We start from the raw sequence: 26,531 nt of genomic DNA, 5'->3' as shown, positions 1-26,531 counted from the left end.
TTGTGCTTTAGCCCAGGGAGGAGGGGAAGGGATGGGGCAATGCACTGAGGTCTCCACTTTTTCCTGCTGCCCTCAGCACCCTGGGGATACAGGCATCTGGGCAGATCTGCCCTTTATTGCTGACCACCAGCATCAAACACCCCCGACCCCAACGCTAGCACCACAGGTGGATCCAGAGCAGGGAGAAGGGCAGGAAGGGGAAAATTGCTTAGAGAAAGATTCAACTAGAATCCAGTGAATTGTGCTCAGTTCTCTTTACTTCCTACAACCGAGTACATGGGTCACAGGGTGGAGGGTGCAACAGGACATGGAACATGCCCCTCAGTGCTCCCAACACACCCCTGCACACAGGATGGTGGTGTCTGCAGCATCACAGGTCATGCAGGGCACAGGGAAGGGGGAGGATCACACACACATAGACGCCCGCAGTGGGTACCAGACAGAGAACACCCCTGAATATACACAGCTATACACAGGGAACCCCCAGGTCCCCAACCCAACCCTCTCCCCTGTCTTGCCGTCCCCCAGGCAGGAGGAACTGTATTGCTTTGAGAGAGCCACCCTGGGGGCCACTCTGCCAGGCACCCTCCCCTCCCACCCAACCCCATTTTGGCACATCTGCAAGACACACAGCAGCGAGAGTAGGCACCCCCCCTCCCAGGCTTCTGTGGCTTGGAGTTGAGGAAGGGGAGAGGCGACTTCATCCTCCACCTTCCCCTAGCCTTTCCCAAACCCCTAGCAAGCCCACTCCGGCCAGAACCCACCCCCACCCCCAAACACACACATACAAAGCTGAGCTATCCAGGAATATAGGAACAAGGAGATTGTCCGGGACGGGAGCGGAGGCAGTGGGAGAGAAAGGACTGGAAGCAGAGACCCCACCTGGTGTGGGGGTAAGACTGGCACAACAGCTACTTTAGTGCAATTGGAGAAGGTGCCCACAGTAGGGATGGACATGGGAGGGGAAGGCTCTCCCCAATTTCCCTGGGGGCAAAGCCAAGCTCCCCAGAGAAGAGGCCTAGCAGGAGTGAGCACTGGCCAAGGGCGGATCCTCTCGTCACCCTCCACCTTCTGCCCTCCCGGATGCAGTGACAATGTCCCCCTCACACTTAAGTGGGCAACAGCAGCCTCAGAGTCAGTACCTTCAAGTAATTCATAGAGCAGACCCTCCCCACCCCAGCTTCCTTCCATCTCTGGGATTTGGTCGCTTCTCTAGGGGTTGGGTTGGGAGGAGGGAGTCCTCAAGTCAGACCCTTCCTTCTCTACCTCCCTCTTCCCAGACCACTGGGCTTGGTCCTCAAAGACTCCTCACCTCCACCCTTTCCCAACATGGGTCAAGGCTGCGGTGGACTGGAGCCACCATGATCAGGGGGAAGGGGCAGCTTTGCTCCTTCTCCCTCCTTCTTACAAGGTAGGGTTCAAACTAGGCAGGATGGGGCCCCACACTGGTTTGCCCCAGGAGGAGGGTTTCTGGGCTAGGGTCTGTAAGGCTATTTTCCTTTGCGGTGGGAAGGGGAGGCAGGAGATGAACACTGGGTGTGGGGAGAGGGTGAGGAATGGTGGGAGGGAAGGAGGAAGGGGCCTCCCTGCTGGAGCACAGTCACTGGAGTCATTCAAACAAAAAAACAAGCATGTGCACAAGATCCACAGTGGGCCTGCTCCCAGCCCCTCCAGCCTGGCCCCACCCCGCCTCTCAGGGCCCCTTCTAAGACCCCAGAGAAGGTTTTGGGGGTACAGCTGTAGAACCGTTTACTCTGGCCCCACACCCCCGTGCCCCCAGCCTCTTCTCCCCTTCTAGGTCCAGGGAGGAAGAAGGTGCTCAGGTGGGCAGACAGCGGTGGAAACAGTATTGAGTTTTCCTTTGGTTACATATTGAAGGCAAAGGTGAGCTGGACTTACAGTCAAAACGGATAGGGATGAGGAAGGAAGAGGGGCCATGGCCGGGGCTGGAAAGGGAGGTAGGCCCTCCTCAGCCCCTCCACCCCGCGGAACACATGTCTAAGTGGGGTGGCAGTCCCTTAGTCTCATCTCTCCCACCCCCCACAGCACCAAACAAAAGGAGAAGCCCCCTCCCCCGGGGGCTGCTCCCCACCCCAACCTGGGCTGTACATTCAGTGGTTTTCAGCAGTCCTATGGCTCAGGGGGCCAAGGGGTGGGGGAGGTGGCCCATCAGTCTCAGCTGGACAGTGGCAGTGACCTGGGTCTGTTGGTCCATCCTGGGACCCACAGTTTGTGCCATTTGTTTTTCTGAGGGATAGTACACAACCCACTAAAGCCACCGCCCAATCAGAAACATATCCCCCCAAAATCAGAAACTAAAAACTGGCTCTTTTCATCTCGCCCTCTGATTTACATGTTTCCCTGTCTCCTATGTAGCCCTCGCTCTGTCTCCTTTGCTGGGACCTGGGGCTGCTCCCAGGGTCCTCACTTAAAATAGGCCTTTTCTCAAAAGTGCTTATTACTTGAAGCAAGTGCTTTAGAGCTGTGGTGGGGAGAGGGAGGGGAAGAGGGTGGGTTAAGGGAAGGAGAGGTTTCTTCCCCACCCTACCCACTAAAGTTTGGGGGGCATTCTGCCTGTTTTACTTCTCCACACCCGTTTAAGTCAAAGAGGTTAAAAAAAAAATCTTAACATTAAAATAAATATGCAGTGGCCATGAGAATGGTCAAAATGCTTCAAAAAACACTAGGGGCTGGAGAACCTGGGGTGGGGTGTGGGATTTCCTTTGGCATAGGAGAGGAGGCTGCTTGTCCTCTAGGCTTCCTCACAGCCATGTGAGGAAGGACAGAGGTTGCCCCACCACATGCCCAGCATGGCTGACGGTGTGCTGAAGGGGCAGCAGGGGGCGGGCAGGCAGCCACCAGAAATCTCATCTAGCAAAAACAATGGGGGTCCTGACAAATACTCTGATTCTTCCTGTCATCGCCGAACATTGATAAAGGAGAACACGACTGATACCCCGAGAGTCTCCTTCTCTGGAGGACCCAGATCCCTTCTCCCCCGCCCCCACCACCTAATTCCCAGCACCAAAATGAGAGGGAGGGGGTGAAATGGGAAGATTTCAGGAGAGAGAATTAAAGTTAGGGGGCAAGCTCTGCAGAACCAGCAGGGTGGGGGGTGGGGGGCTGCAGCCCTTAAGAGAGGTCACATTGATTGTCGTATAGGGGAGGACAGGGTGTGAAGGGAAGTGGGCAAGAGGGGCGTCACAAGGCCCTTTGGCTTTGAAAACAAAAATGAAAACTAAAAGCTGCACAATCCTTCTCACCAATAATGGTCATTTGGAAGCTTTGAAATGGTTTAGGAACTGAGGGGTAAGGGAAGCAAGACACAGAGAGAGGATGAAAAGGAAACAGACAAAAAGAATAAGGACTTGGACAAACACCCCAGGCATCAGGAGACCAGCATGAGGTATGGTTAAGGGCATCTGAGCAGGAGGGAGGGGCCCTGGGATGCCCCCTCTCCCCTCAGCCCACCCTTGGTAAGGGTGGCAAGATTTGCAGGGGCCACAACTGAAAATTAGGTAAGATGATGAATAAAGCAAGCATGAGAGGGGGCAGGAGAATGAGGGCTCCCAACACGGGTACCCTCAACTGTGTAAACGAAGCCCATCCAGTTCTCAGCGGACAATACTGATGGCAGCCAAACTGGGCAAGGATGCACTGTGGGGGCGGAGGGAGCATGACCTCTATTCAAGTTCTGTGTCTTGGCCCCTGGCTGAGGTATTGAGTGTGAGGAAGGGAACACTGGGCTGTGGGGAAGGGGTCCAACTGTCCAGGAGGCTTAGCTAGGAGATGGATGGACAGGGCTTTTGAAGAGACCAGGGCCAAATTCAATGCTACATTTAGAGAAAAACTGCCCCCTCCTCACTCCGGCCGTTTGGCTTTTGGGGTGCAACTTTGAGGAATCTTCTCAGTGCAGCCCCTAGCTCAAACCCCTCTCCCTGCTGCTGGGAAGGCAAGGACCTAACCTCAGTATCTGTAGGCTGCTCCTTAGGTCAGAGCTTCATCCTCACACGGGAGGGGAAGCCCAGTCCCAAGTAGCCACAGTCCCTAGTCTGCCCGGCCCTTCCCACCATCTTTGGCTTCAGATCAGGAGTGACTGAGGGTGGTGGGTACTCTTGGACATAATGGAAGGTGGTAGCAGACAGGGAACAGAGGAACTATAGGATTGGGGGGCACAGGAGGAAGAACACAGTCCCTCCCTCCATATACATGCAAACACATGCCTGAAACACATAGGACATTCTAGGGCTGTGGTTTTGAAATGGGCAGGAAATTAATTTGTTTCCCTAAAGGATAAAATGCTTACTTAAAAATTCATGACAAGCCTCAAAGTTAAGGGAGAGGAGAACCAGTGAAGGAATGGCCAGAGGCTCTGCCCTCCCAAAAGAAGTTAAAAGAAAGAAGCAAGGTTAAAGTGCGTGGTTAGGGGGCCAGGCCAGGAGGGAAAGGGAAGCAGGGAGGGGTAGGCTGTGGGGGCAGAACCAGCCCTTGTTTTGCATATGAGGAGCCAGGGGAGAGTGCAGGATTGGGGCCCAGGTACAGTAGTTGCTGCTTCAAGTGTTTTGCATTTGAACTTTAGGGGTGATAGAGTACAGAAATGGGGGAAAAGCTCCAGGCCCCAGTGCTAAATACCCTCCCCCCTCATCCACTAGCTGCCCCTGAAGGGGGAGGGGGACGCCCCCAGAGTGCTCACACAGTACCAGAAATTAAGGCTTCTCACTGCTGCGGGGATGGAGGAGCCAGCCGAGCAGGGAGGCAGTGATGGGTATGGAAAAAGAGGAGGGGATCTGCCTGGCAGGAGGGATAGGGGGCAGAGGGACACAGAGAGGAGATTCAGAGGGATGAGTTGGGATCGCTGGCAGCAGAAAGGGGGAACTGAGAGATGGGGTAGAAGAGAGGGGGAGCCAGGCATTTAGCAATCATTTTGGGACACTTGGCAGAAGGGGCTGCCCCGGGGGTACCAAGGGCCTGGGGTGCTCCCTGTTAGTCCCAGACCCCTGCCAGGCCAGGATGGTGTGGCAAAGGGGTAAGCAGCTGCTCCCCAGTGCTTTTCTCCCCCCTCCGCCCCCCAACCCAGTCGTGTTCTCCTTTAAAGTGCCCTAAATGTATAGACTTTTTCTAAATAAATAGAATAAGATATCAAGCCACCGGCAGGGAGAGGGACACTGGAAAGGGGCTACTCAGAGTAGCAGCCATCTAACCCAATGGCGCCGTGCCGCTCCTGGCTGTAGGGGCAGGAGGCCCCGTGGGGCAAAGCCCCGCAGCCACCCACCGTCTTGACTGCTGCAATGCTGCAGTTCTTGAGCAGGCTGAAGCTGAAAGGACTGACGGCGTCCTTGGGTGGGAAAGGCTTCATGGTGGAAAGGATCAAGGCCAGGCAGTCTGCCACATCTTTGTTGGGGGCACAGGCCAGTGCTGGGGTGTGACCTGCAGGCAAGAATGAGAACTAAGGCAGAGGATTCTGTATCCCTGGCCCCCCATTCACCCTCCCTCAGGCCGTGAGCTCTCTTATCTGTGGAGAGAGCCAAGGCAAGCAAGCACCCAGTATAGCCAAAAGTCAAGGGTCATGAGGGTCCAAGGAGGCTGACAGGCAGACTGTGGAAGCGTGGAGCTAAAGGCGGAGCATGGGGGACAGGATGCTGAAAGGTGTGGGGGAGTCTTTCTGAGGATCCTACTGGCTCCACCTAGTTCCTGCAGACTTCCCTCAGAGACTCTAGCATACTGGTGTTCAGTCCCTGCTCTGAAGAGTTCCCTTGGGAAGAAAATCCAGTTTATAGCAAGTTTATGAAGTTACCTCCTGAAGAATGTCCCTGACCCCAAACCCAGGAGAGGCAGGGGGGCTCCAGACCCCACTCACCTTCTTCATCCACAGCCAGCACTGTGGCCCCACGACTCAGCAAGGCCTGCACCACAGAAGCTAGACCATTCCGGGCAGCAATGTGGAGTGGCCTTCGAAGAAAGAAAAGAGAAGGAGCATGAAGTCAGTGGGATGCCAAGCTGCCCTTCCACCCCCAGCCAGGGTAGCAGGGCACTGAACAAATACTGTGAGATCCAGAGAACCCCTGGAATGCAGGCGGCTTTCTTCACCCACCTGCCTCCCCCAGCCAGGAGCCCCCTTCCCTGGGCACTCACATCTGCAGCGCACTGTTGGTAGCATTGATAAGGCCAAGGTCTTGGGTTTCTGCCAGGATCATGAGGGCACATTTCTCATGGCCCTGAAGGAGAGGAATATAGAAGAGAGACTTGTGAAGTGGAAGCATGACAGGCCACAGAGGAGGACTGGGGGAGTATGGCAGTGGGACAAAGAGCAATCCCACCATCACACAGGCTAGCTGATCCTGACTTCCACTCCAGTCCTCTACCCTATCAAGCCAGCCCAGCCCCCTTCATCAAACCTTGCCGTATGCAGCCTCACAACAACCACTCGAGGTAGTACCTTGCTACAAGCCAAGTGGAGGGCAGTGTTCTTGTTCTCATCCAGCACAGTAAGGTCAGCCTTCCCTCGATACAGCAGAAATTCTAGAGAAAGGGGACAGAGAGGGACTGACGCCTCCCCCCCAGAGCAGCAGCAATCCTGGTTCTCCACCCTCCTATCTGCATACACTTTGCATCTCATCTGCAGAGGGTGAAACACCCAAAGACATGCCTCCTGCTTCCAGAACCCCACAGGCGGGGCTGGCCTATCTTGCAAAAACCCCAGGGGAACTCCTCCCTTCCAGAAACAGCCCCTACACACCCACAGCAGCCGTCTGCCCGTTTTCAGCTGCCGTCATGAGCGCAGTGCGGCCAGTGTGGTCAGTGGCGTTCACCTCGGCCTGATGCTGCAGCAGCATCCGGAGCCCAGAAACATTATCCGCGAAGGCAGCGGCGTGAAGAGGGGTCCTGCAGGGTAGGGGGTCAGGCCATAGTAAGATAGGAAAGGCTCTTCTACCTGAGCAGAAGGAGGAGGCCAGAGAGGCAATTCAGGCTTCTCCCCACGCCTTTCGCCACTCACTCACCGTCCTTTGGCATCTCGGCTGTTCACAATCTTGGCACCCAGAGCTCCCAGCAGCATCTCTGTGGTGCTGTCCTGGTTATTAATTCTGGGGGAAGAGGAAGGCTCAGCAGGGGCAAGGGAAGCAAACTCCTGTCCTAAGCCCAGGTCACAGACCCTTGAGAAGGGCTGAGGCATAGGAAAGGACTTACACTGCACAGTGCAAAGGAGTGAAGGGGTTTCCTTCCAGGTATGAAAATGGGCTGTGTTCAAGTAACAACTCCAGACAATCTTCATGTCCTGGGTATGAGGAAGGAAGAGTAGTGATGGACAGAAATGACTTGAAGCTTCCCTACATCAGTCCTATCCTATCTCTTGACACTGCTTCCAGAACTAGATCAACCCAGGTCCCTCCCTCAACCCACTTATCCTTAGTCTCTGTACAAACTCCTTTGCCTGCAAAGACCCCAGACCCATACCAGTGTAGGAGGCCCAGTGCATGGGCGAGTATCCGCTATAATCCACTCCAGCATCCAGAGGGTCTGTGGAAAGGGCAGCCTGCAGCAGGGTCCGCAGGACTGCAGTGTGGCCACAGGCAGAGGCCAGGTGAATTGGTGTGCGGCCCTTAAAGTCTCGGCACAGCACAAATGCGTCGTGGTCCAGCAGGGCAGCCAGGCAGTCCTCACAGCCAGTCACTGCCTGTGGGTGACATGGTGGTGGGGAGTGGGGGGTGAGGAATCATTCCTTTTCCAATGACCAGTCTTTGGGACTGATTCAGGAGTAAGATCCACATCCAAGGCTCCAATCCTAGTCTTTTTTTTTAATTTAATTTATTGGGGTAACATTTAAAATTATACAGGTTTCAGGTATACAATTCTACAAATATATCATCTGTATATTGTATTGTGTGTTTACCACCCCAACTAATCCTAGTCTTTACAACAATGACTACAAGTGTTAACAATCAGCATCTCCTTCTTTCATTCTCTAGACCAACATACAATCAGAATGGCAAGAGTGAATTCTGGCACTCTGGAATGAGAGACAGAATGCAGGGTAAGAAGGAGACTAAGGGATCAAAGAATCCTGTGGGATGAGGAGGTGGCTTTAGGACAAGTGATGGTGGAGAAGACTGGGTAGTGGCATCATTATCCAATAGGACAGGGTCAGCAGGGTACCCTGGGACAGAGCCTGGTTGGTGAGCAGGTGGTTGTATATGATTACAAAGCAAGGTGATCAGGGAGATCAGTTGCGGATGTCAAGTACTCATCCTGGAGCAAACACAGTGAAGCCCAATAAGACAACTTTGAGGACAAAATCCTGGCCCACCTGCTAGGCAATCTGATGTCCTACCGGTGGTGGGACATGTGCTTCCATGTCCAGGCCCAACTATGAGCAACCTCACCCAGGAGCTCACTTACCCCACGGTGGAGGGCGGTGCGGCCCCGGAGGTCAGCAGCATCAGCTGTGGATCCTTTCTCTAGCAGCAGATGTACACAGTCCACGTGGCCATTCATGATGGCCAGCATCAGTGGGGTTCTACAGAGAGGGCAGGAGAAAGGGTGAGGGCCCAGCAGGAATGGGAAAACCTACACTCCAACCCTGGCCCATACTCACTGTCCATAGGCATCCATGACATCTGTGATGTCAGCTCGTTCCCCACTGTCGATCAGCAAGTGCAGGGAATCAGTGTGACCAGAGGCAGCTAGGAGGAAAGGGGACCTGTGTTAGGGCATGGTCAGGGGGAAGGAGGCCAGGTAAAGACCAAAGGGGCAGGGGGATAGGAAGCTACAAATCAGTATATGAAGTTTCCATCCTCCTCATCCCACTCCACTGCCACCTCCAATCCCATCAGGAAGGATGGTGGACCAGGCTCCAAGGCCTGGTGTGGCAAGGGGAGGCAGCAACCTAGAGGGCATACGAACCAGCAGCATGCAGGGGTGTCCACTTGCGCTTGCGCTCCTTGATGAGGGCAGAGGCGCCGTGGGCCGTAAGCACCTCCACACACTCAGTAGAGCCTCGCTCAGTGGCCAGGAAGAGTGCAGTCCGGCCCTTGTGGTCCCTTACATCCAGATTCACCAGCGTCTCGGCCAGTGTCTTCAGGGCTTCACAGTGACCATTGTAGGCCTGAAGGGGTGCACACAACCCATGGATACAGCTCAGGACACTGACTCATTCTGCTTTTGGGGCCCATGGGGAGACTCCAAGCAGCAGTCCTCCCCACAAGCTCCTCAGACCCCTCAGGCTCTTAACCTGAACTACACCCATCCCCTCTCCAGACCACTGCCTGCTTGCCACATCCCCATAAGAAAGCAGGAGAAAGGACAGGTTCTCAAGTGGTGCACCTGTGTGTGGGGCAGGTGAGGTCAAGGAAGACAAGAAGAAAAGGCTGGGACTCACAGCTAAGTGCAAAGGGCTGACTGGAATGGTGCTCTCCACATCCTCCAGGCAGTTAAAGGACATTTCTAAGAGCTGCAATGGACAAAAGAACAGGTGCTAAAGTTCTGGAAATCCCAAGATATTAGCCCTGTTCCCCACAAACCCCTGGATCTAGAGACCACATTTGATTCAGTCACCCCTTGGTTTCAGAATCCACAAACACCAAGGTGCCCTGCCCCTCCCTCTCCTATCCAGGGCCACATCCCACACATACCAGTTCGAGGTTCTGTCTGTTGCCATAGGCGGCTGCATAGTGCACAGCTGTGTAGCCCTGCCTGTCCCGCAGGGAAGGGTCTGCACCATTATCCAGTAAGAACTCCAGACAGCTGGGGGGGTAGGAGTAGACTGTGAGGTGGGGACAGGCCCAGTCCAGGAAGGCACAGTTCTGGGAGAGGCAGAGGAGAGGGGCAAGGGAGCCCCTCCAAGCCTAGCTGGCCAAAACCCAGGTAGGCTAACCACTGCCCATTCAACTCCAGCTCCAGACCCACCCCTCCTCCAGGTCTGCCCTGGCTTCAATGCCCTCCTTTATCATTTGAATGCTCTACTAGAGAACCTACAGCACAAGTACCAGTTATCAACGTTCTGCTGATCGACACTCTCCCCTTACCTCCAGGCACGCTGATCCCGTAACTTAAATGCCTTCTCCCAGACTGTCTGAAGTCTACTCATCTCAGACTCGGTCCCAACAGGCTCTCCTCTGTGAGGCCTTCCTCAACCTTCCCAGTTAGGTGCTCCTTCCTGTGCACTCCCTTGGCATCCTTTGCATTGCTTAGTAGTAGTTGTACCACATTGTTTGCGGGTAGTTTTTATCGCGCGCTCTACTACCAGTCAACGTAAAACGTATAAATACGTTTCCCGCATACAATGTGGTACTAGTAGTGATAATACAAGACTTATCCCTTCCTGTGCATTAGTTTAATCCTCATAATAATCCTATGAGGTAGATACTAGTCTGACCCTTACTATGGTTGAGGAAATTGAGACACAGAGAGGTTAAGTTACTTGCCAAAGGCCACAAAGCTGAGCTTCTTGGAATAGTAAGTATCCTTTTTAAAAAAATAAACCTTTTATTTTAGAACAGTCTTAGATTTACAGAAAAACTGTGAGGAGAGGCAAGTTCCCATATACTCCATGCCCAGTTTCCCCTATTATTAACATCTTACATTAGAATGTATAAGTGCCCTTTCATTTATCTTTCCCAACAGATTATTAGCTTTTAGAAAGCAGAAACTTGGGGTAATTTATCCTTTATCCTTAGTACATAGCACAATACTTGGTAGCTAATAAGTGATTACTCAATTGATGCTTGTGGAATAAACAAATGATTTTGTGTTTGGTTTTTCTGATTCTCTCAGGAAAACCATCTGTTCCTTGAGGGAAGAAACTATGCCTCAAACTTTTGTCTTTACTCACAACACTTAACCCAGGACTAAACTCAGAGTGCTCCAAACACACTGCTGGATGGCTGACAGCAAAGCAGCAGAAGTGTGGTGGTAGGGTTCACAGTGGGTGGAAGAAGAGGACCAGAGTTGGCACTGCTGGGAAAGCACAACCCAGCAGTCTTCTCAATTACTCACAAGAAGGCCTCCTTCCTGCGGGACTCCTTCAGTGGCTCGTCCTCTTCAGCATCGTGGCTGGAAGATGAGTGGGGTTCTGCTCTGTGGGAGGGAGAGTGGAGAAGTCAGGGGGAGGTTTAGGAAGGTGAGAGGAGTTGAGAGGGCCAAAGTAGGAGTCTCACCTCCTGTAGGTGTCAGAGGCAGCAGCGTAGTGGAGGGGGGAGCAGCCTTTACAGTCGGCCTCATTGACACCTGCCCCAGCAGTCACCAGCGTGACAGCGCACTGGTAGCTGCCATTGGCAGCTGCATAGTGCAGTGGAGTCCTGGGAAGAAGTGGAAGAAGGTGGGTAGAAGAATCAGGGACAGATCCAAATGCACCCAGATATGCAGCCAAAAGCTGCTCTGTAATATTCTCCTCACTTAGTCTCCACCTCTCCACCTCTTGCTCTATCATTTGTGTCTCTAATCAGATAATCCCTACGTATACCCATGCACATTAACACACCTTCCAAATTTGTCTCTTCTCCTCAAGTCAGCTCCACTGCTCAACAGCAAATTAAGACATTCAACATTCCTAAAAGGAAGGATGAGGGTTAAGAGAGTGAGAGCCTCCAGGAGAAGCCACAGGCACAGGGAGGGGCTAAGGAAGGATGGAACTAGACAGCCCTTTCTGCTGCAACTGCTCCCATTATGAGAGGAGAAGAGATCTGAGCAGGAAAGGGGGGGCTGACCCTTGCCCAGCTCTCTTCTCAAGGTCTGGGAGAGAGGGAAAAGAACTCACCCTCCAGAAGCAGCAGCATGAAGACAGGTGCGGCCAAGGTTGTCAGGTGTATTGATGTCAAACCCAGCTGAAAGCACATGCTCATTGCTGAGAGAAGATACAATGCTGTACAGCTGACCTGCAAGGCCAGAACAGCCAGAGATCCCATGTGAGGGCACTGAGCAGAGGGGACAGGCCTCTGCTCCCCTACACACCTGCCCAACTCCCAACTGGTCAGCACATACCTGAGGAAAGAAGCTTACGACAACAGTCAGAGAATCCAAAAAGAACAGCTAAGTGCAGGGGGAACATGTCGTGGATGCCGCGCCTAGGGAGAAGTTGGGACTCACTCCTTGGGTCAAGGAGGGACCAGTTATAGGCCTCTTTTCTGTGACCCACCACCAGCCTAGATTACGAGCTTTCCTTTGGCAAGCTTCTTTGTGCCTCCATGTTTGATGTGAGCCATCTATACAGATCTGAGGCAGCCTAGAAGTGGGGCTAGGAGCCCTGACTCACCGGGCGGTATCTGCGCCATTGGTCATGAGGGTGCTGATGAGTAGCTCGTGTCCGTAGCGAGCAGCAACGTGCAGTGGCGTGTTCCCAAATTTGTCAGCACAATCAATCTCGCTGCCTGAGAGGGATGTATACACATATACTCAGGCAGACCGTAGGCTTCAGACCACTTACACTAGTTAGCTCCCATTTAAGTGGTTAGTATGTGCCTGGTGCCAGGCTCAGCATTCTACATGTTATCTTGTTTGTAAGCCTTAGGGGAAGGGGCAGGCAAAGCAGGGCTATTTCCATTGGTGCCTAGCTCAGATCTCCAGGTGCCCATCCTGAGTGGAAGATAGGGTAGGAGGCAGAATAAGAAAGCAAAGGGTTTTCTAGAAATGAGTTCTCTGGGGGAAGAAGAAAAGGGAGCACAAAGTCTCCTGAATCCATACCATTCTGGATGAGGATCTGGGAGCGGGTGAAACGGCCATGGATGGCAGCCATGTGCAGAGGACTTTTCCCTTCTTTGCTCTGTGGAAACATGGCGTTTTTTCGTGTGTGTGTTTTTTTCCCCCAGTGCAAGGCACAGAGAATGCCCTGTTTCCCCTACCAAAGAACACATCTGAGGACGGTGTAGTCATATGGACATCTTCTCAGCCCACACTCTCCCAGGTCCCTGGCAAGTGATCTGATCACCCCAGGAAGCAAGTGGACAATTCCCTCGAGAGTTATCCAGAGGGAAGATATGATCAGGAACCCCAGAGCCAAGCTCCTCTTCCCACTAGTCTCAGCCTTATCCCTTCAGGTACCTGGTAATTGACATCAGCCCCGTTATTGACTAGCAATTCCAAGCAGAGAGCGCCATTGGTGGAGACTGCAGCCACATGTAGTGGCGTGAAGCCCTTGTCATTCGGCTGGTTGACATTGGCTCCTGCATTCACCAGCTCAATAGCCACAGCATCCTGGCCCAGGTAGCAGGCGATGTGCAAAGCTGTGTTTCCAAAAGCGTTGGGCTCATCAATCTGGATTTCCAGGGATGGGGATAAGGGAGGTCAGTTTAAACAAAGTGGAAGCTGGCACAGACAGCCTAGAGAATCCCAGAAATCCAATGACTGCCTGAGCCCCCTAAGATTCCTGACCCAAAAGACTGAGGGCACTATTACTTAAGGTAAGCATTGTTCAAACCCTCTCACCACATCCTCCACGCCTCCCAAAACCACACCTTTGTATCTCCATAACAGACTCTGATCTCCAACTCCCTGCCCTCAGTCCCCAGCCCCTGTGCTCAGCACCCTCACCTCAGCCCCCATCCGGAGTAGGTACTTCACCACTTCAATCTGGCCACTGGCAGCAGCTGTATGGAGCAGCCCATAGCCCTTGCGGTCCTTGCAGCCAAGGTCTGCTCCCCGTGCCACCAGCAGTTTCAGGACCTCCAAATGCCCTAGGAAGAGAGGGAATGCTCTCAAGGAGGGTTTGTGGAGTGCCTCTCTCTGAGGGCAGCAAACCCCTCTCCCTGCCCCAGGAATCTTAAATATCAAATTCCCGCTCTTCCCGTGAACCCTTTCTCACCCAGAAAAGCTGCCCAGTGCAGAGGCTGCCTCTCCTTTTTGTCACAGACATTCAGGCTGGCTCCCTTATTGAGGAGCAGGTTCACCGTCTGTATCAGGATATGAAACACCTTCAGTGCCAAGTTCATGTCCTCAACCTACCTAAGAACAGAGACCTCAGCTCCTGAAAAGGCTGAGGCAGCCTAAATGGTCTTTGTTCTTGAGCAGAACAATCTCGAAAACTAGAGGGAACAGAGAAAGCAGGCACTACGAAGGAGATCCCATGCTGATTTGGAACTTTGAGGGAGTCTCGTCAGGTGATCTAGTGTTTTTGTGTTTTGTTGTTTTTTTTTAAATATATCTTTATTGATTTCAGAGAGAGAAAGGGAGAGGGAGAGAGAGATAGAAACATTAATGATGAGAGAGTCGTCATTGATTGGCTGCCTCCTGCATGCCACTGACCAGGGGTTGAGCCCGCAACCCGAGCATATGCCCTGACCGGGAACTGAACCACGATCTCCTGGATCCTAGGTCAGTGCTCAACCACTGAGCCACACCTGGCCGAGCTTTTTTTGTTTGTTTTATTTTATTTTATTTTTCAATTACAGTTTACTTTCAATTTTATTTTGTAATGGTTTCAGGTGTACAGCACATTGGTCAGACAATCATATACTTTACAAAGTGTTTTCCCTGATAGTTCCAATACCCACCTGGCACTATACATAGTTATTACAATATTATTGACTATATGCCCTATGCTATACTTTACATCCCCATAATCTAGTGGTTTTTAAACTCTTGAAAACTCTTTGAAAATGTGTTGAAAGACATGGATTCTTGCTTCAGAAAAAGACATGTATACAAACATTTCCCATGCAACTCCAGAGTTTATCACCCTCTTGAAGTCCAAGTCAAGAATTTCAATCTAACATGACTATTCATTCAATGCTTGAGCCCAACTGCTCATATAACCATTGGGGCTTCTCCTGCCCAGGTCTGATGGCCCAGAAGCCAGGGAAGATGAGTAGGAAGGAAAGGGAAGGACTAGGCTAAGCATGGACTGGAAGCAGTCCTCACCTCTAGATGCCCACTATGCACTGCATGGTGCAGGGCACTGCGGCCGCTCCTGTCAGCGACGTTGAGGCTGCTCAACAGGGGTGCCAGAGCCTCAGCACACTTGGTGGCCCGGTTGGCGGCAGCCACATGCAGTGGTGTCTGCCACAGCTTGTCCCGGGCATTCACATCTGCTGAATGTGCCAGCAGCAGCCCCAGCACCTTCTGTTCAGGGGCAGGGGATAAGAGAAACGACAAAGGGGCAGTAGGAAGTAAAACAATAGGAACGGAGGGAAGAATAGGTCAGCATGGCACATGTGGCCACATTCTTCCCCCACACCACCTCCCCCCCAGCACAGAGTGTCTTTTCATTTGACCAGTATATCTAGGTCCTCAATACCTACTCCCATCTTCTTCTGTATCTTCTTAGAGCTTAAAATCTTCCCTGTCTTGCTGAGGAAAACACAGATCCCTTCCTCTTCCTCAAGCCACCAGTATTACTCTCTAACCCAAACCCTGAAAATCTTTACCTACACATAGAACCATTACCAAGCAAATCCACACATGTAGAGGATCCCAATCCCCCACTACTTCTAGGAAAGATAAACACTCCTGCAACATTAATGCCCAAATACCCTCCTTCAGCCTTTCCATAGGCACCAAAATCATTTTCATTACCTAGGTAAGCAAACCTACCTCACGTTTTGGTTCCCCAGCTCCCCAGGCGGGCCTGGGTTCCTCTCCAAAAACCCATGCTAAAATGGCCCTCCCAATTATCACCCACCGCATTCCCACTGGCGTCAGTCCCACCCTTTCCCTGGTGGCTACAGCCAGGAAAGTGACTGTCAAAATAAGAGAGAGGTCTCCTTTTCACACTCTTCAGGGTTGATGGACCCAACTGGTGAGGCATGTTTGACCCCTGTGCTGTCAACTTTCATACTGTTTGAGGGGCAGGGATGCAACAGATCACTACCCCTGTCCCTGAGACAAAAAATCTCAGAGGGGGATCAGACTCCGAGGTGGCCCCCCAGGGAGGGATGAGTCACTCAGGCCTGGCAGCAGGGGCCCCTGCAGTCTGCCAGCCCAGTGTTAAGCTCTCCCCTTACGTCACATCAGCTGGCAACACTCAGCCCCACCTTACCAGCCAGTTCTAGGGGTAGGAGGGAGGGGCCAAGATCTGGTCTTCTCCCTATCCTGGGGTAGACCAGTTTGCAGGGCAGAGGATTGAGGCTCTCCAACCCTAACCTCCACCTTTAATCAACTCATCCTCTTTGGAAAGGTGAAAGAAGGTGGGAGGCCTGTACCTCATTTCGGGAGGCAGCAGCACGGTGAAGAGGGGTCAGCCACAGTGTGTCCTTAGCGTTGACATTAGCACCTGTGGGGATATAATTTCCTCTTTTGAGAGGAGGTGGAGAAGAGGTAGGAAAGGAAGCCAGTAATCAGGCCTGAGAATCTGGACGGAGCTGTAGCCTTGCCTGGACCAACCACCAGAGAACAATCCTTGGATATGAAAAAAGAGGCTCCTCCCCTCAGGTTCCCTCCCTAGGTGCCACACCTTCCAGCTCCCCACTTTCACCTGACATCAGTAGCAACTGGAGGATGGGGACATCGCCTACGTAGGCAGCAGCATGCAGTGGGGTTCGCCTTTCTTGGTCCTGGGAAAGCAGAAAAGAGGAGCAGCTGCTGTGGTGAACTATGGAGGACCCCAGCCCAAGTCTTAGAGCCCCAGGCCTTCCCCCACAACCTCTTCCCATAGGTTCTGCGCACTCCTAAATCCCAATCCTGGGTCAAAGCGAACACCTAGGGAGGGTGGAGTAGGGGGTCAGGGCCCAGGAGCCCAGGAAGCCGTCTCCTTCTACGAGAGGAGGGGGCGCTGCAGACGCTGATGCTTTGGAAGAGAACACCGTTTCTGGGCAGTCTCAGCCACTGGTTTGTGCTTCGACCCTGACCTCTCTCCATCTCCAAAGGTAGAGCAGGCGCCCACCCCGGGGTGAAACGAGCTGTGGCCTCATCCGAACCGAGGAGACACGGAGCCGCCCCACTGGTGGGGAGGAGTCCAGAACACCAGGGCCCAGATTATCGGCTCGCCATCCTCCCCGATCTCAACTCACCAGCACGTTGATGTTCTCCTTCTGCGAGAGGAGGGAACGCACTTCCTCCACATCTCGGCTAAAGATGGCCTGGACCAGGGGCGGCTGCAGGGAGAACCAGCGTTCAGCGAGCGGGCCGGAGCGGAACCGGGGCGGGGGGAGGGGGCACTCCAGGTCTGAGGGGGGTTGTCGCTGAAGGGGCTCCATTCTGGGGTCCTGGCTGCAGGGTACTCCCGCGGCGTCTCCGCCGGCCGCCAGGCCCCCAGTGACACCAGCTCGGCTGAGGGGAGCGCGGCGTGGGGCGGGGCGGGAGCCGCGGGAGCTCCGGGCTCGGGCCCTGCCTAGGCCGCACATCCCCGGGCTCGCGTGGCGGCGGCGCCGGGCCCTGGAGGGAGGAAGCGGGAAAAGGCAGGAGGGCTGACCTGGTCCGTGATGCTGAGGATCCCCATGGCCCGGCCCGGGCTCCGTCCGCATCGAGCTCCCGGCGGCGGCGGCGGAGGATCCACCGGGGACACGGGGCAGCCCAGGCGGCGGCTGCGGCGGCGGCTGCGGGGAGAGCGCAGCCCCGCCTACAGGAGGACGGGCGAGCGGTCGGCCGCAGCGCTCCCTGGCGGCCGTCCTGGGCCCCGCCGCAGGACCCTCGCCGCGCTGCCCTGGGCCGGGGCGCCCTCCGCCCCGCCCTGGCAGCTTCCCTAGGCTCCCCCACCTTGCGCCTTGGTTCCTGGTCTCCCCAGGCGGGCGGCGCAGCGCTCTCCGCTCCAGTCTGGCGGCCGCAACAAGACTCTAGCGGCAACCGGGACCTTGGCCTGCGGTGCCGATCAACCTGAGGACCCAGCCCACAATGCCTCAGTGCCTCCTCGGGAGCTAACTCCTCCCGTCAGATATTACGCACCCCCAAAGCCCCCACAGACTTGGGGAAGCAGGGGCGTGGTAATCTGGGGATTATATATAGCAATAGCTTCAGAGGGAGAGAAGGCGCGTAAATCCACTAGCTGTGACATGAGTTGCGTAGAAAGGATATAGCATTAAGTGCTCAAACTTCAGGGAGCAATCCGAAGGGCTCTCCTGCTGCGGAAAAACCCCACAAAGGTTAGGACAGCTGGCAGCTGAAGGCCTCCAAAGCCAACCGAAGGGGCATCGTTCGACTCCTTAATTACCACATTGCCAGTTTAAGGTACTAGGGTGTTGGCTACACTTTAAAAGGCTCAAAGGTTTCTACCCAGAAAAGGGTGGGGGTGCTTCCCCTTCTCCATTGGAGAGACCAGAGAGCAGCCAATCAGGGAAGATCTGGATGCAGGACAGCCCAGCCCAGAAACGGAAAAAGAGAGGAGAAAAGTGGATATTGAAAAATTGGTACAATTTATAAAAAGTGACTAAGAGTCCTGTTTAGAGCTCAGCAACTCAGTAAGTGTGTTCTAAGAAGGGAACACATTTAGGAAGAAGGGTAGCAGTTGCTCCCCTGTCAAGGAATAGATACAAAAGCCCTCCCTTTGCTCTCCAACAATCTGTGCCCCCTCGTTGCTTTCAATATCTTGATTTCCATCGGAAAGATACGCAACACTCTGGTACCATTGCTTTTTCCTGAAGAGAGAAACTGGGAGACAGGGAATGATAAATAAAAGGAAAATTTATCTATCACTATGTACTTTAAAATTTTTTTACCATATTGAAAATAAAATTTACAATACTATGCAAAACTTAACTCTTCCAGGAAGTCTTCCTTGGTTAACAGGTTCTTTCCCTTTTGTTCGGTCTCAACACTTAACTTTACCCTGTAGCAGTCACATTTAAATTGCACACCTTTGTTCTTTTTGCCTTCCATCTTTGACATACAAGTGCCCAACAGTTCAGAATGGATTTTATTTTATTTATTTTATTTTGGGGGGATTGGATGGTCACAGGATTTAATTTTCTGCTTCACATTTACTAAGCTTTCATCATTTCTTCTGGTGGCCTGGGTCTCTTTGGGGCTCACAAGACTACTCGGAAAATTAACCAGCTACTTCCTGGTTTGAGAGAGAGGACAGCGGAAGGAAAGTAGCTCAAAGTCTAGAATGGATTTTAAATTCCTTGTTAGCTAGTCTTTCTTTCAACCCAGGACTTTACATTGTTCTTTTGTTTTTCTATGAAAAAGGGAGTTTGAGCTCCCTGAAGGCAATAGTAGACCTTGAATTACTCTTTATAGCTCTAGCAGAGCAGCACATGGGAACAGGCACTTAATATTTGACGATGGTGATGAAGATGAGGCTGAAAAAGTAGAAACTGAAGGTAGCTGGAGATGAGATAGATATGGGTGTTGGGACATGCTGACTTAGCTATTGGGTATGATGGACCTTCCAAGAAGGGCTAAGCTAGGATATGGCCCAGAGGATAGGGAGGAGGGGACTATGTGGCCTGTATGGCCTGAAATAGCTCTTGGTAACCTGAGGAATTAGGAGTCAGGAGCTGAGCTGGAGTCACGTGCCTGGGTCTGGCTCTGGAGTGGAGGTGAACAAGAGAGGTTGCCAGCCAGGTTCTTTGGGCAGCTAGGAGGAGGAGGAAGGGCTAGAAGAGTTATTTTTAATATCATTCAGAGCACAGAAGGAGGACTTCCCAGTAGGGAAAAAAGGAATATGATGTACATAACACAGATACTTCCAGGGCTCAAGGAGATGCACAGGGTGGGCAAGAAGGAGGTCAGAAGTGGTGGCAAAGCCCTCTAATGTGGACAGTTCTACTGGATTCAACTACTGAATTTATATTTGGATAAATCTAGGCAGATGCCTGCCTGTCTTTAAGACTCAGTGTTCATTCTTCTAATAAATGTTGATTGAAAACTCACCATTGAGTACAGCACTGTATTAACTGATCTGGAGGTAGAAACTTAGAAGTAATGGTGTCTATTTTTGTGGAGCTTATAACTTAGTAGGAGAATATACGTATACACATGAAACAACTAGTGAATATAGGGTACTTGCTACTTTTACATGACGTTAATGTTGAGGGATGGGTTCAGTCAAGAGGGTCTTCCTGGAGGAGGTGCACTTTGAGCCAGTATTTGAAGGAAGTTATCAATGCAGAATGATGGCGAAATGGCAGGAAATTGGTTGTTTCAAGTACAGGGAATGAACTAAGAAAAATTTAAAAGGCAGTAATTAGCTAATCTAATTAGTAGGGTACAGCAAGCAAATTGGCTTGGCAGGCCTATTGTACCTTGGGGATTGTTCAGCAGTTAATTCCCATACGGCAGAATGTTAATGAGGTCACAGTTCAGTCATGTATCCCAGTCAATTTCTGTCTTTTATCTGGCCAGATCTTTCCTCATCACTTGAAGTAGCTGTCTCACATGTATAAACCTTTAGTCAGAGGGTGTGGGACTAGACAAGAGAGTGAGGTTGGAGAGAGTAAATTTGTCCCTCAAGGTCACATGCCCACTGAGAGTGGCTCCAGGTTATCATCTTTGAACTGGAAGGAAATACTGTATCCTTCTGTTTGGGATGGTGGTGATGAAGAAAAAAGAAGAAATGTTAGCAAAGAAAAGGAAATGAGATCATTCCCAAACTTGGGTTATATATAAATATAAAATACAGATCAAAACACCTTCCTTACAAAATGTTAACTGTAAGCCAGGAACTCCTTCCTTAGGTGTTCAAAGGAGGACTCCTGCTCATTGAATTCCAGATAAAATTGGCTCAAACTTGAAATCAATCCATATTCAGTGGAAAGCCCAAAATAAATGTCAATCTCAAGGAGTAAGGGGAGTTGGAGGATTTATATCTGTTTCCAGGCCCCTGTTTCTGGGCAAGATGTCTCTCTTCCACACGAATTAAACCCAAAAGGCAACACAGTCTTTAATTATTTTACCTACTTCCCCCCCCCCCCCCCCCCCCCCCCCCCCCCCCCCCCGCATAACACTACTCATACATACATACAAAGCTTTCCTGAATGTGGAGAGCTTGACTAAAGATTTAGAAAGAAAGCAGAGGAGCTTACAATGTCGTATAAACATCTTTAATTGTAACAGCAGGCACCACCATTCTTCTTTTTTGTTGTTGTTGTTAATCCTCACCTGAGGATATTTTCCCCCCATTGATTTTTAGAGAGAGAGAAGGATCATTGATTGGTTGCCTCCTGCATGTGCCCTGGTCAGGTCCAGGGACGGAACCTGTAACCCAGGTACGTGCCCTTGACAGGAATCAAACCCACGACCCATTGTGCATATGCTGAGGCTCTAACCCACATCAGCCAGGGCAAGCACCACCATTGTGGGAGAATTTCAATGGCCCTTGTACACATGGATCCAGTCTCAAATTGCTCATTCATTTCTCCTTTTCTTCTTCTTTTGTTCTCCCCACTTTTATCAAGAGCATTTTTTTCTCTTTGTATCACGATGGAAAGCAGTAGTGACATTTCATTGCCTGGGTTCCTCCTGCCCATTAGGCCTCACCCTTCATCAAGTGCATATTTTTCCAGACAAAGATGGTTCTCTCCCCTAGAAGTCAGTCTGATTCTTTCCACCTCGACTTCTTTGTATAAATATTAAAGGAGAAAACTATGTAAACCCTTCTTTGCCCAGAGCTTGGAACATTCATTTCCATTCTCAAAGATGTAAAGCACAGTACTAAGCACTATGGAGGTTACAAAGATGAACAGAAGTTATAGAACTAGCTATAAACAAGGTGGAATATGATAAAGGCTCTAAGAGATCAACAGATATCTTCTGTTGACACGCCCACAAAATCGCCTTTGTGCTTATGTATCAGGTCCGTGACCTCAGGATGACCAAGTAGTTTGCCTGGCGACTTTGCACCACCCGGCCATGTCTACAGCTCCTCACACACACGCTCCAGTGCCCTTTCTTGCCAGAGGTGTGAAACTACATCTCCCGACAAGCCGTGTCCTCTCCTTGCTTCCTCCCTCACCCGGTCTCGAGCCATGGCAACCGCGTGACGTGTGGGTACAGGGAGCTGCGGGAACAGCGGTCGCGGCTTCAGTTCTAGCTCACTCCGCCGCCCGGGCGGGAGCAAGGCGAGAGGAGCCGCTGCCCCGCGCCACCCCCGCGCTCCCTGAACCAGCGGGGCGCCCGCTCCCCCTGGAGTGAGGAGGACGCAGCAGGCGTCAGAGCCGAGGCCTAGGGAGGGTCGCGCGCATGGCCTCGGCGGGCGCGCGGCGGCTCCCCGTCGGGACGCGCGCGGTGGCCCAGTGCTGCTGCGGCCTCCCGCTCCGCCCGGGCGCGCGCCCGGCCCCGCCCCCGGGCCCTCCGCGACCGCGGCGACCAATGAGGTGAGAGGGAGGCGCGGGCTGCCGCGCGGGAGGAGAGGGGGTCGCTCAGGACCCCAAGTTCCGCGGTGGATGACTGCAACCCAGGGATGCTAGCGCGGCGGGGTGGCAGTGGTCGTACCCCGGGGTCCAATGTACAGCTTTGGGGAACACATTTGCAAGTTATTCCCAAGGGGAAGTCCCCTAAGTGGGTGCCCAGCCAGTTCTTGCCCCTCGCGGATGCCCTGGCGGCAGCGGGTTTGTGGAAGCCCCGGGGCCTAGCCTGTTTCCCGGCTTACAGCAGCAGCGTAGCCCGCAGTCAAATGCAACTGGCACTGTGCTTTCTCCCGTCTCTTCCCGTCTCCTCCCGCGGCGCTGTCCTCGGCCGCCCTCGACCTTTCGCACTCGTGACTGCCTGGCCAGGGAGCCTGGCGGGCTGCAGCAGGTGCTGGGGGAAAAGCTTGACTGGACGACCTTCCTCTGGGATGTGCCCCCCTTCCCCTTCCCCTGGGAATGGTTGAACACAAGAGAAACCTGACGTTGTCTCTCCTTTCCTTTTGGGCTTAGATTTCTGATTTCCTGCAGCCTCCTCTTACCCCGGGCTGCCCAAGTCTTGGCGGCTGAGGGTGGCTTACCATCCAGCCGTTCCTTCATGGGCTTTGCTGCCCCCTTCACCAACAAGAGAAAGGCTTACTCCGAGCGTAGGATCATGGGGTGAGCATCCTCCCCTGTCCAGCATCCCTCCACATTCCCTTCCCTCCAAACAAATAACCATGTCCAGGTTAGAGTGTAAGGGTAGAAATAGTGAGCAAGATTCATCCCTGCCCATCTCTCCCAGCTGTACTACTGATCCTTTATCCTCTCCTGCCAGCTTTCCAACTTAATTTCCCCCTTCTTGATTGCCCTGCATGTGCATTAAGTGAAACGTCCCTAGGATAAGACAACAGGGTATTATTTCTCTGCCGACCTGAGTTTATGTATTCTCAGGTTACCTAACACTTACTGAACACTTGCTACTGCTAGCAGTTAGGCTGCTTAGGTGTTTTACATAGATTTTCTCATTTGCTCCTTTCAACAAACCTATGAATTAGGTATTGTTATTGCCTCTGACTTGCAGGTGAGAAAATGGAGGCACAGATAATGTACCTAAGACTACATTGTTAGAAAGTTGTAGAGCTGGGATTTGAGTCCTTGTATGACTGACAACCCCTGTTCTTCCTAGATGATCCCTCACAAGATAAAAATAGATACTAAATGCAAAAGCATTCTCTAAACTGTAAAACATAAGGTAACATTAACATGAAAATTTGCACATCTGCTTTGGGAAGCCATTCATTTAGGCTTATTTGGGGTCTCTAGTTCCTGAAGGTGCATGGTTAGTGGGCAGAGGTACTGGGGGGAACACACCTAGGGCAAGGAGGAGACTGAACCAGCTGGCAGTTCCTTGGCCTCTCTGATTCCTTCTCCTAGGTACTCAATGCAGGAGATGTTCGAGGTGGTATCCAATGTCCAGGAGTACTGCGAGTTTGTGCCTTGGTGTAAGAAGTCTTTGGTGGTATCCAGCCGCAAAGGTCACCTGAAAGCCCAGTTGGAGGTTGGCTTTCCACCTATCATGGAACGTTATACCTCTGCTGTTTCCACGGTCAAACCTCACATGGTCAAGGTGAGGTTTGTCTGGAACAGATTGATCAGGAAGTTTCTTCTGTGTTCTTTAGCATTTTACATTTAAGGACTAGTTTGGCCTTCCTTGTAATCATTTATTTCCATATCTCAAATACTTCCCTAATAAAATATTAGAAGGAAAGGAAAATGACTTTCAATTCCTTCTTATAGCCTCCTATACTCATTATAGGTTTTATTCCATTGTATGATGTTTAACTACCTGACTGCCCTATTCTAGGCTGTTTGCACTGATGGCAAGCTCTTCAACCACTTAGAGACCATTTGGCGATTCAGCCCGGGTATTCCTGCCTACCCCCGAACTTGCACTGTGGACTTTTCGGTGAGTCAGGAGCCTGAATGACACAGGGCTACAATTGGGTGTGGGGGCAGAGCTCAGGTACTGTGACAGTTATTCTTTTTTTAAACATATTTTTGATTTTTTAGAGAGAGAAGGAAGAAACATCAATTTGTTTCACTTATTCATGTATTCATTGATTGCTTCCTGTATGTGCCCTGACCAGATGGAGATCAAACTCACAACCCTGGTGTTTCAGGATGATGCTCTAACCAACTGAGCTACCTGGCCAGGGCTATGTGACAGTTATTCTTTTTCAAAATTTTTTTTAGAGAAAGGAAGGGAGAAGGGAGAGAGAGAAACATCTATCAGCTGCCTCCTGCATGCCCCCTACTGGAGATGAGCAGGCAACCTGGGCACGTGCCCTGACCAGGAATCAAACCGTGACCTCTTGGTTCCTAGGTCTGATGCTCAATCACTGAGACACACCGGCTGGGCGACAGTTATTCTTTATGTATAGCTAGCACTTAGACTTCCCAAGTCAATGACCCTTTCTACAGGTCTGACCTTTTATCAAACTTGAACATTGTGCTCAGTCCTAAGTTAGGGCTTTTGAGGGGCTCTAAGGAACTGAAAGGGGAGGGTAAGAAAAGGCACTGAATAAGTATCCTTGCATTTGGCCAGGGACTATCCAGCATGGTCTTAGAGTTTCTGACTGTCTCTTACCCATTCCCAGATTTCCTTTGAATTTCGTTCTCTGCTGCACTCCCAGCTGGCCACCATGTTTTTTGATGAGGTTGTCAAACAGAATGTCGCTGCCTTCGAGCGCCGGGCAGCCACCAAGTTTGGTCCAGAAACAGCCATCCCCCGTGAACTGATGTTCCATGAGGTGCACCACAGTTGAGGCAAAAGAGTGTTAAGAGTGTTCCTTAGCTTCTTGACTCTCCCTCTCCACCCAATTCTTTTATTTATTTCACTTGGCTCCTGCTCCAATCTGAGAGAAGTCTGTGTTTATAGTACTGTTTTCCCTCCTGTTTCTCCAGAAATTGGGCTCTAAGCTGGCTGGAAACGCTGGGAGAAAGAAATGGCAGGGGGGTATGGAAAGGACAAATGATTAGGAAATGGTCGGGCTCACCTTGAGAGCCCTATATGCCTGATGCCTGCAGCTTTCTCACACTGAATTATAATTAGGACTGTGTGGCTATCTCTGAGCCCTGTCAAGATACCTTAGTGTCTGACCAGGGAAAACAGCAACTTTTCTTAAGGATTGAATAAATTGAGCTTTTCCCTCTGACACAGAGGAACTGAATGGTCAATTACTTTTGCTTGCTTGAAGTGCCTCAGGGGATGCCAGAGATCTGGCCACAGCTTGAAATCACATGACCTTACTTTAAAAAATATTTCCATGTTAGTGGAGAGCCTGGGGCTTTCTTATCAGTGCCACGGGGTGAGGAGAAAAAAGCACTGGACAGAGTTGCATTCTTGGGCTGTACCTTATTCTTCCACTTGGCCTGAGTTTTTATAAAATTTCAATAAATTAATTATGACTGTGTGAATTTGGCTTTTTAAAAAAATTCTTTTATTTACTGATTTGAGAGAAAAACACTGATTTGTTGCTCCACCCATTTATGTATTCATTGGTTGTTTTCTGTACATGCCGACTGGAGATCAAACCCGCAACTTTGGCATATTGGGATGATGCTCTAACCAACTGAGATACCTGGCCTGGGCTGGACTTTCTGGTATTGTTTCTTGAAAATACTATAGGTGTAGCAGAGTAGAAGAAAGTCACGGCTTCCTTCCTAGGGGAGTAAAGGTGCAAGAGGCCTCTTGAACATAGTGTCCTTGCTATCTATAGTAGTACATTCTACAAGCCAGGACCTAGTACCGGCTGCCTTGCCTATTAATAGACTTTTTCAGAAGGTCAGTTGTAGCAGGAGTCTCAAGATAGAATAATCTGGTCTCAGACCTCCTGTGTAACTGATGCCCTCAGGACCACCTTTTATTTTATGGGAAGCTGCAAAGAATAGGCATTCCATGAAGTACCAGAGCACTCTAGTGGTTCGCATCCTCAGCTAGCTGTCCTATCCCTAATTTGTCGCTGGCATAGTTTGTTCCTTTCACCCAGTAGGCTGAACCAGTTTCCTTGGATTAGTCACATCAGCAGTTGTGAAGTCTCAGCTCCAGTCCTGGAGTGTTCTACCTTACAACAAAATAAGGAAGGATGGGGGCTAAAGGTCAAGGACTTCTAATCTTGAGGAAAGACAGAAATCTTCTTTGGAAATCTCACAGGGAGCCTGTCTTCAGATTAGGGTAAAGAAATGCTAACCCTATCTAAAAATAAAGGGATCTACACATTAATTTATAACCCATTTAAGTCCATGATCTTGGCAGCCAGATTTCTTACCTCATAATAGATTCTTCCA

General features: G+C 51.4%; 2 protein-coding genes across 2 annotated transcripts; one reads left to right on the top strand and one right to left on the bottom strand.

Annotated features, from left to right (window-relative positions):
• Positions 1-239: 239 nt before the first annotated feature.
• ANKRD52 (ankyrin repeat domain 52) lies at positions 240-17,430 on the bottom strand. The gene is made up of 28 exons (XM_087814609.1): positions 17,333-17,430; positions 16,932-17,015; positions 16,397-16,475; positions 16,125-16,195; positions 14,845-15,045; positions 13,790-13,877; positions 13,519-13,661; positions 13,030-13,242; positions 12,673-12,751; positions 12,245-12,359; positions 11,974-12,056; positions 11,750-11,867; positions 11,474-11,542; positions 11,151-11,291; positions 10,990-11,070; positions 9,627-9,738; positions 9,374-9,445; positions 8,899-9,100; positions 8,591-8,678; positions 8,395-8,512; positions 7,453-7,672; positions 7,186-7,273; positions 6,999-7,082; positions 6,737-6,882; positions 6,437-6,519; positions 6,133-6,215; positions 5,858-5,949; positions 240-5,427 (listed from the first exon to the last, which is right to left on the bottom strand). Exons 1-28 carry the CDS (start codon positions 17,357-17,359, stop codon positions 5,177-5,179), a joined length of 3,231 nt encoding a protein of 1,076 aa, XP_087670735.1. The 5' UTR covers positions 17,360-17,430; the 3' UTR covers positions 240-5,176.
• Positions 17,431-22,038: 4,608 nt separating this feature from the next.
• COQ10A (coenzyme Q10A) lies at positions 22,039-25,657 on the top strand. Its single transcript, XM_087814608.1, has 5 exons — positions 22,039-22,172; positions 22,716-22,862; positions 23,619-23,811; positions 24,049-24,150; positions 24,842-25,657. The coding sequence occupies exons 1-5, from the start codon at positions 22,039-22,041 to the stop codon at positions 25,007-25,009; spliced, it is 744 nt and encodes a 247-aa protein (XP_087670734.1). The 3' UTR covers positions 25,010-25,657.
• The last annotated feature ends 874 nt before the right edge of the window (positions 25,658-26,531 follow it).

The sequence above is a fragment of the Miniopterus natalensis genome, chromosome 2 (genome assembly GCF_054644295.1).
Source record: "Miniopterus natalensis isolate mMinNat1 chromosome 2, mMinNat1.hap1, whole genome shotgun sequence".
Lineage (NCBI taxonomy): Eukaryota > Metazoa > Chordata > Mammalia > Chiroptera > Miniopteridae > Miniopterus > Miniopterus natalensis.
This window is presented reverse-complemented; position numbering and strand designations above follow the sequence as displayed.

What these genes read in the sequence shown, in the direction of transcription:
- ANKRD52 (XM_087814609.1), bottom strand. Translation starts at nt 17,359, where the DNA reads ATGGGGATCCTCAGCATCACGGACCAG. An exon ending in GGGCTGATGTCAATTACCAG is followed by an intron (nt 12,752 to 13,029) that starts GTACCTGAAGGG and finishes ATGTTTCCACAG; the next exon opens with AGCAAAGAAGGGAAAAGTCC. An exon ending in ACTCCTTTGCACTGTGCAGT is followed by an intron (nt 7,083 to 7,185) that starts GTAAGTCCTTTC and finishes CTCTTCCCCCAG; the next exon opens with AATTAATAACCAGGACAGCA.
- COQ10A (XM_087814608.1), top strand. Translation starts at nt 22,039, where the DNA reads ATGGCCTCGGCGGGCGCGCGGCGGCTCCCCGTCGGGACGCGCGCGGTG. An exon ending in TCCGAGCGTAGGATCATGGG is followed by an intron (nt 22,863 to 23,618) that starts GTGAGCATCCTC and finishes TCCTTCTCCTAG; the next exon opens with GTACTCAATGCAGGAGATGT. An exon ending in CTTGCACTGTGGACTTTTCG is followed by an intron (nt 24,151 to 24,841) that starts GTGAGTCAGGAG and finishes ACCCATTCCCAG; the next exon opens with ATTTCCTTTGAATTTCGTTC.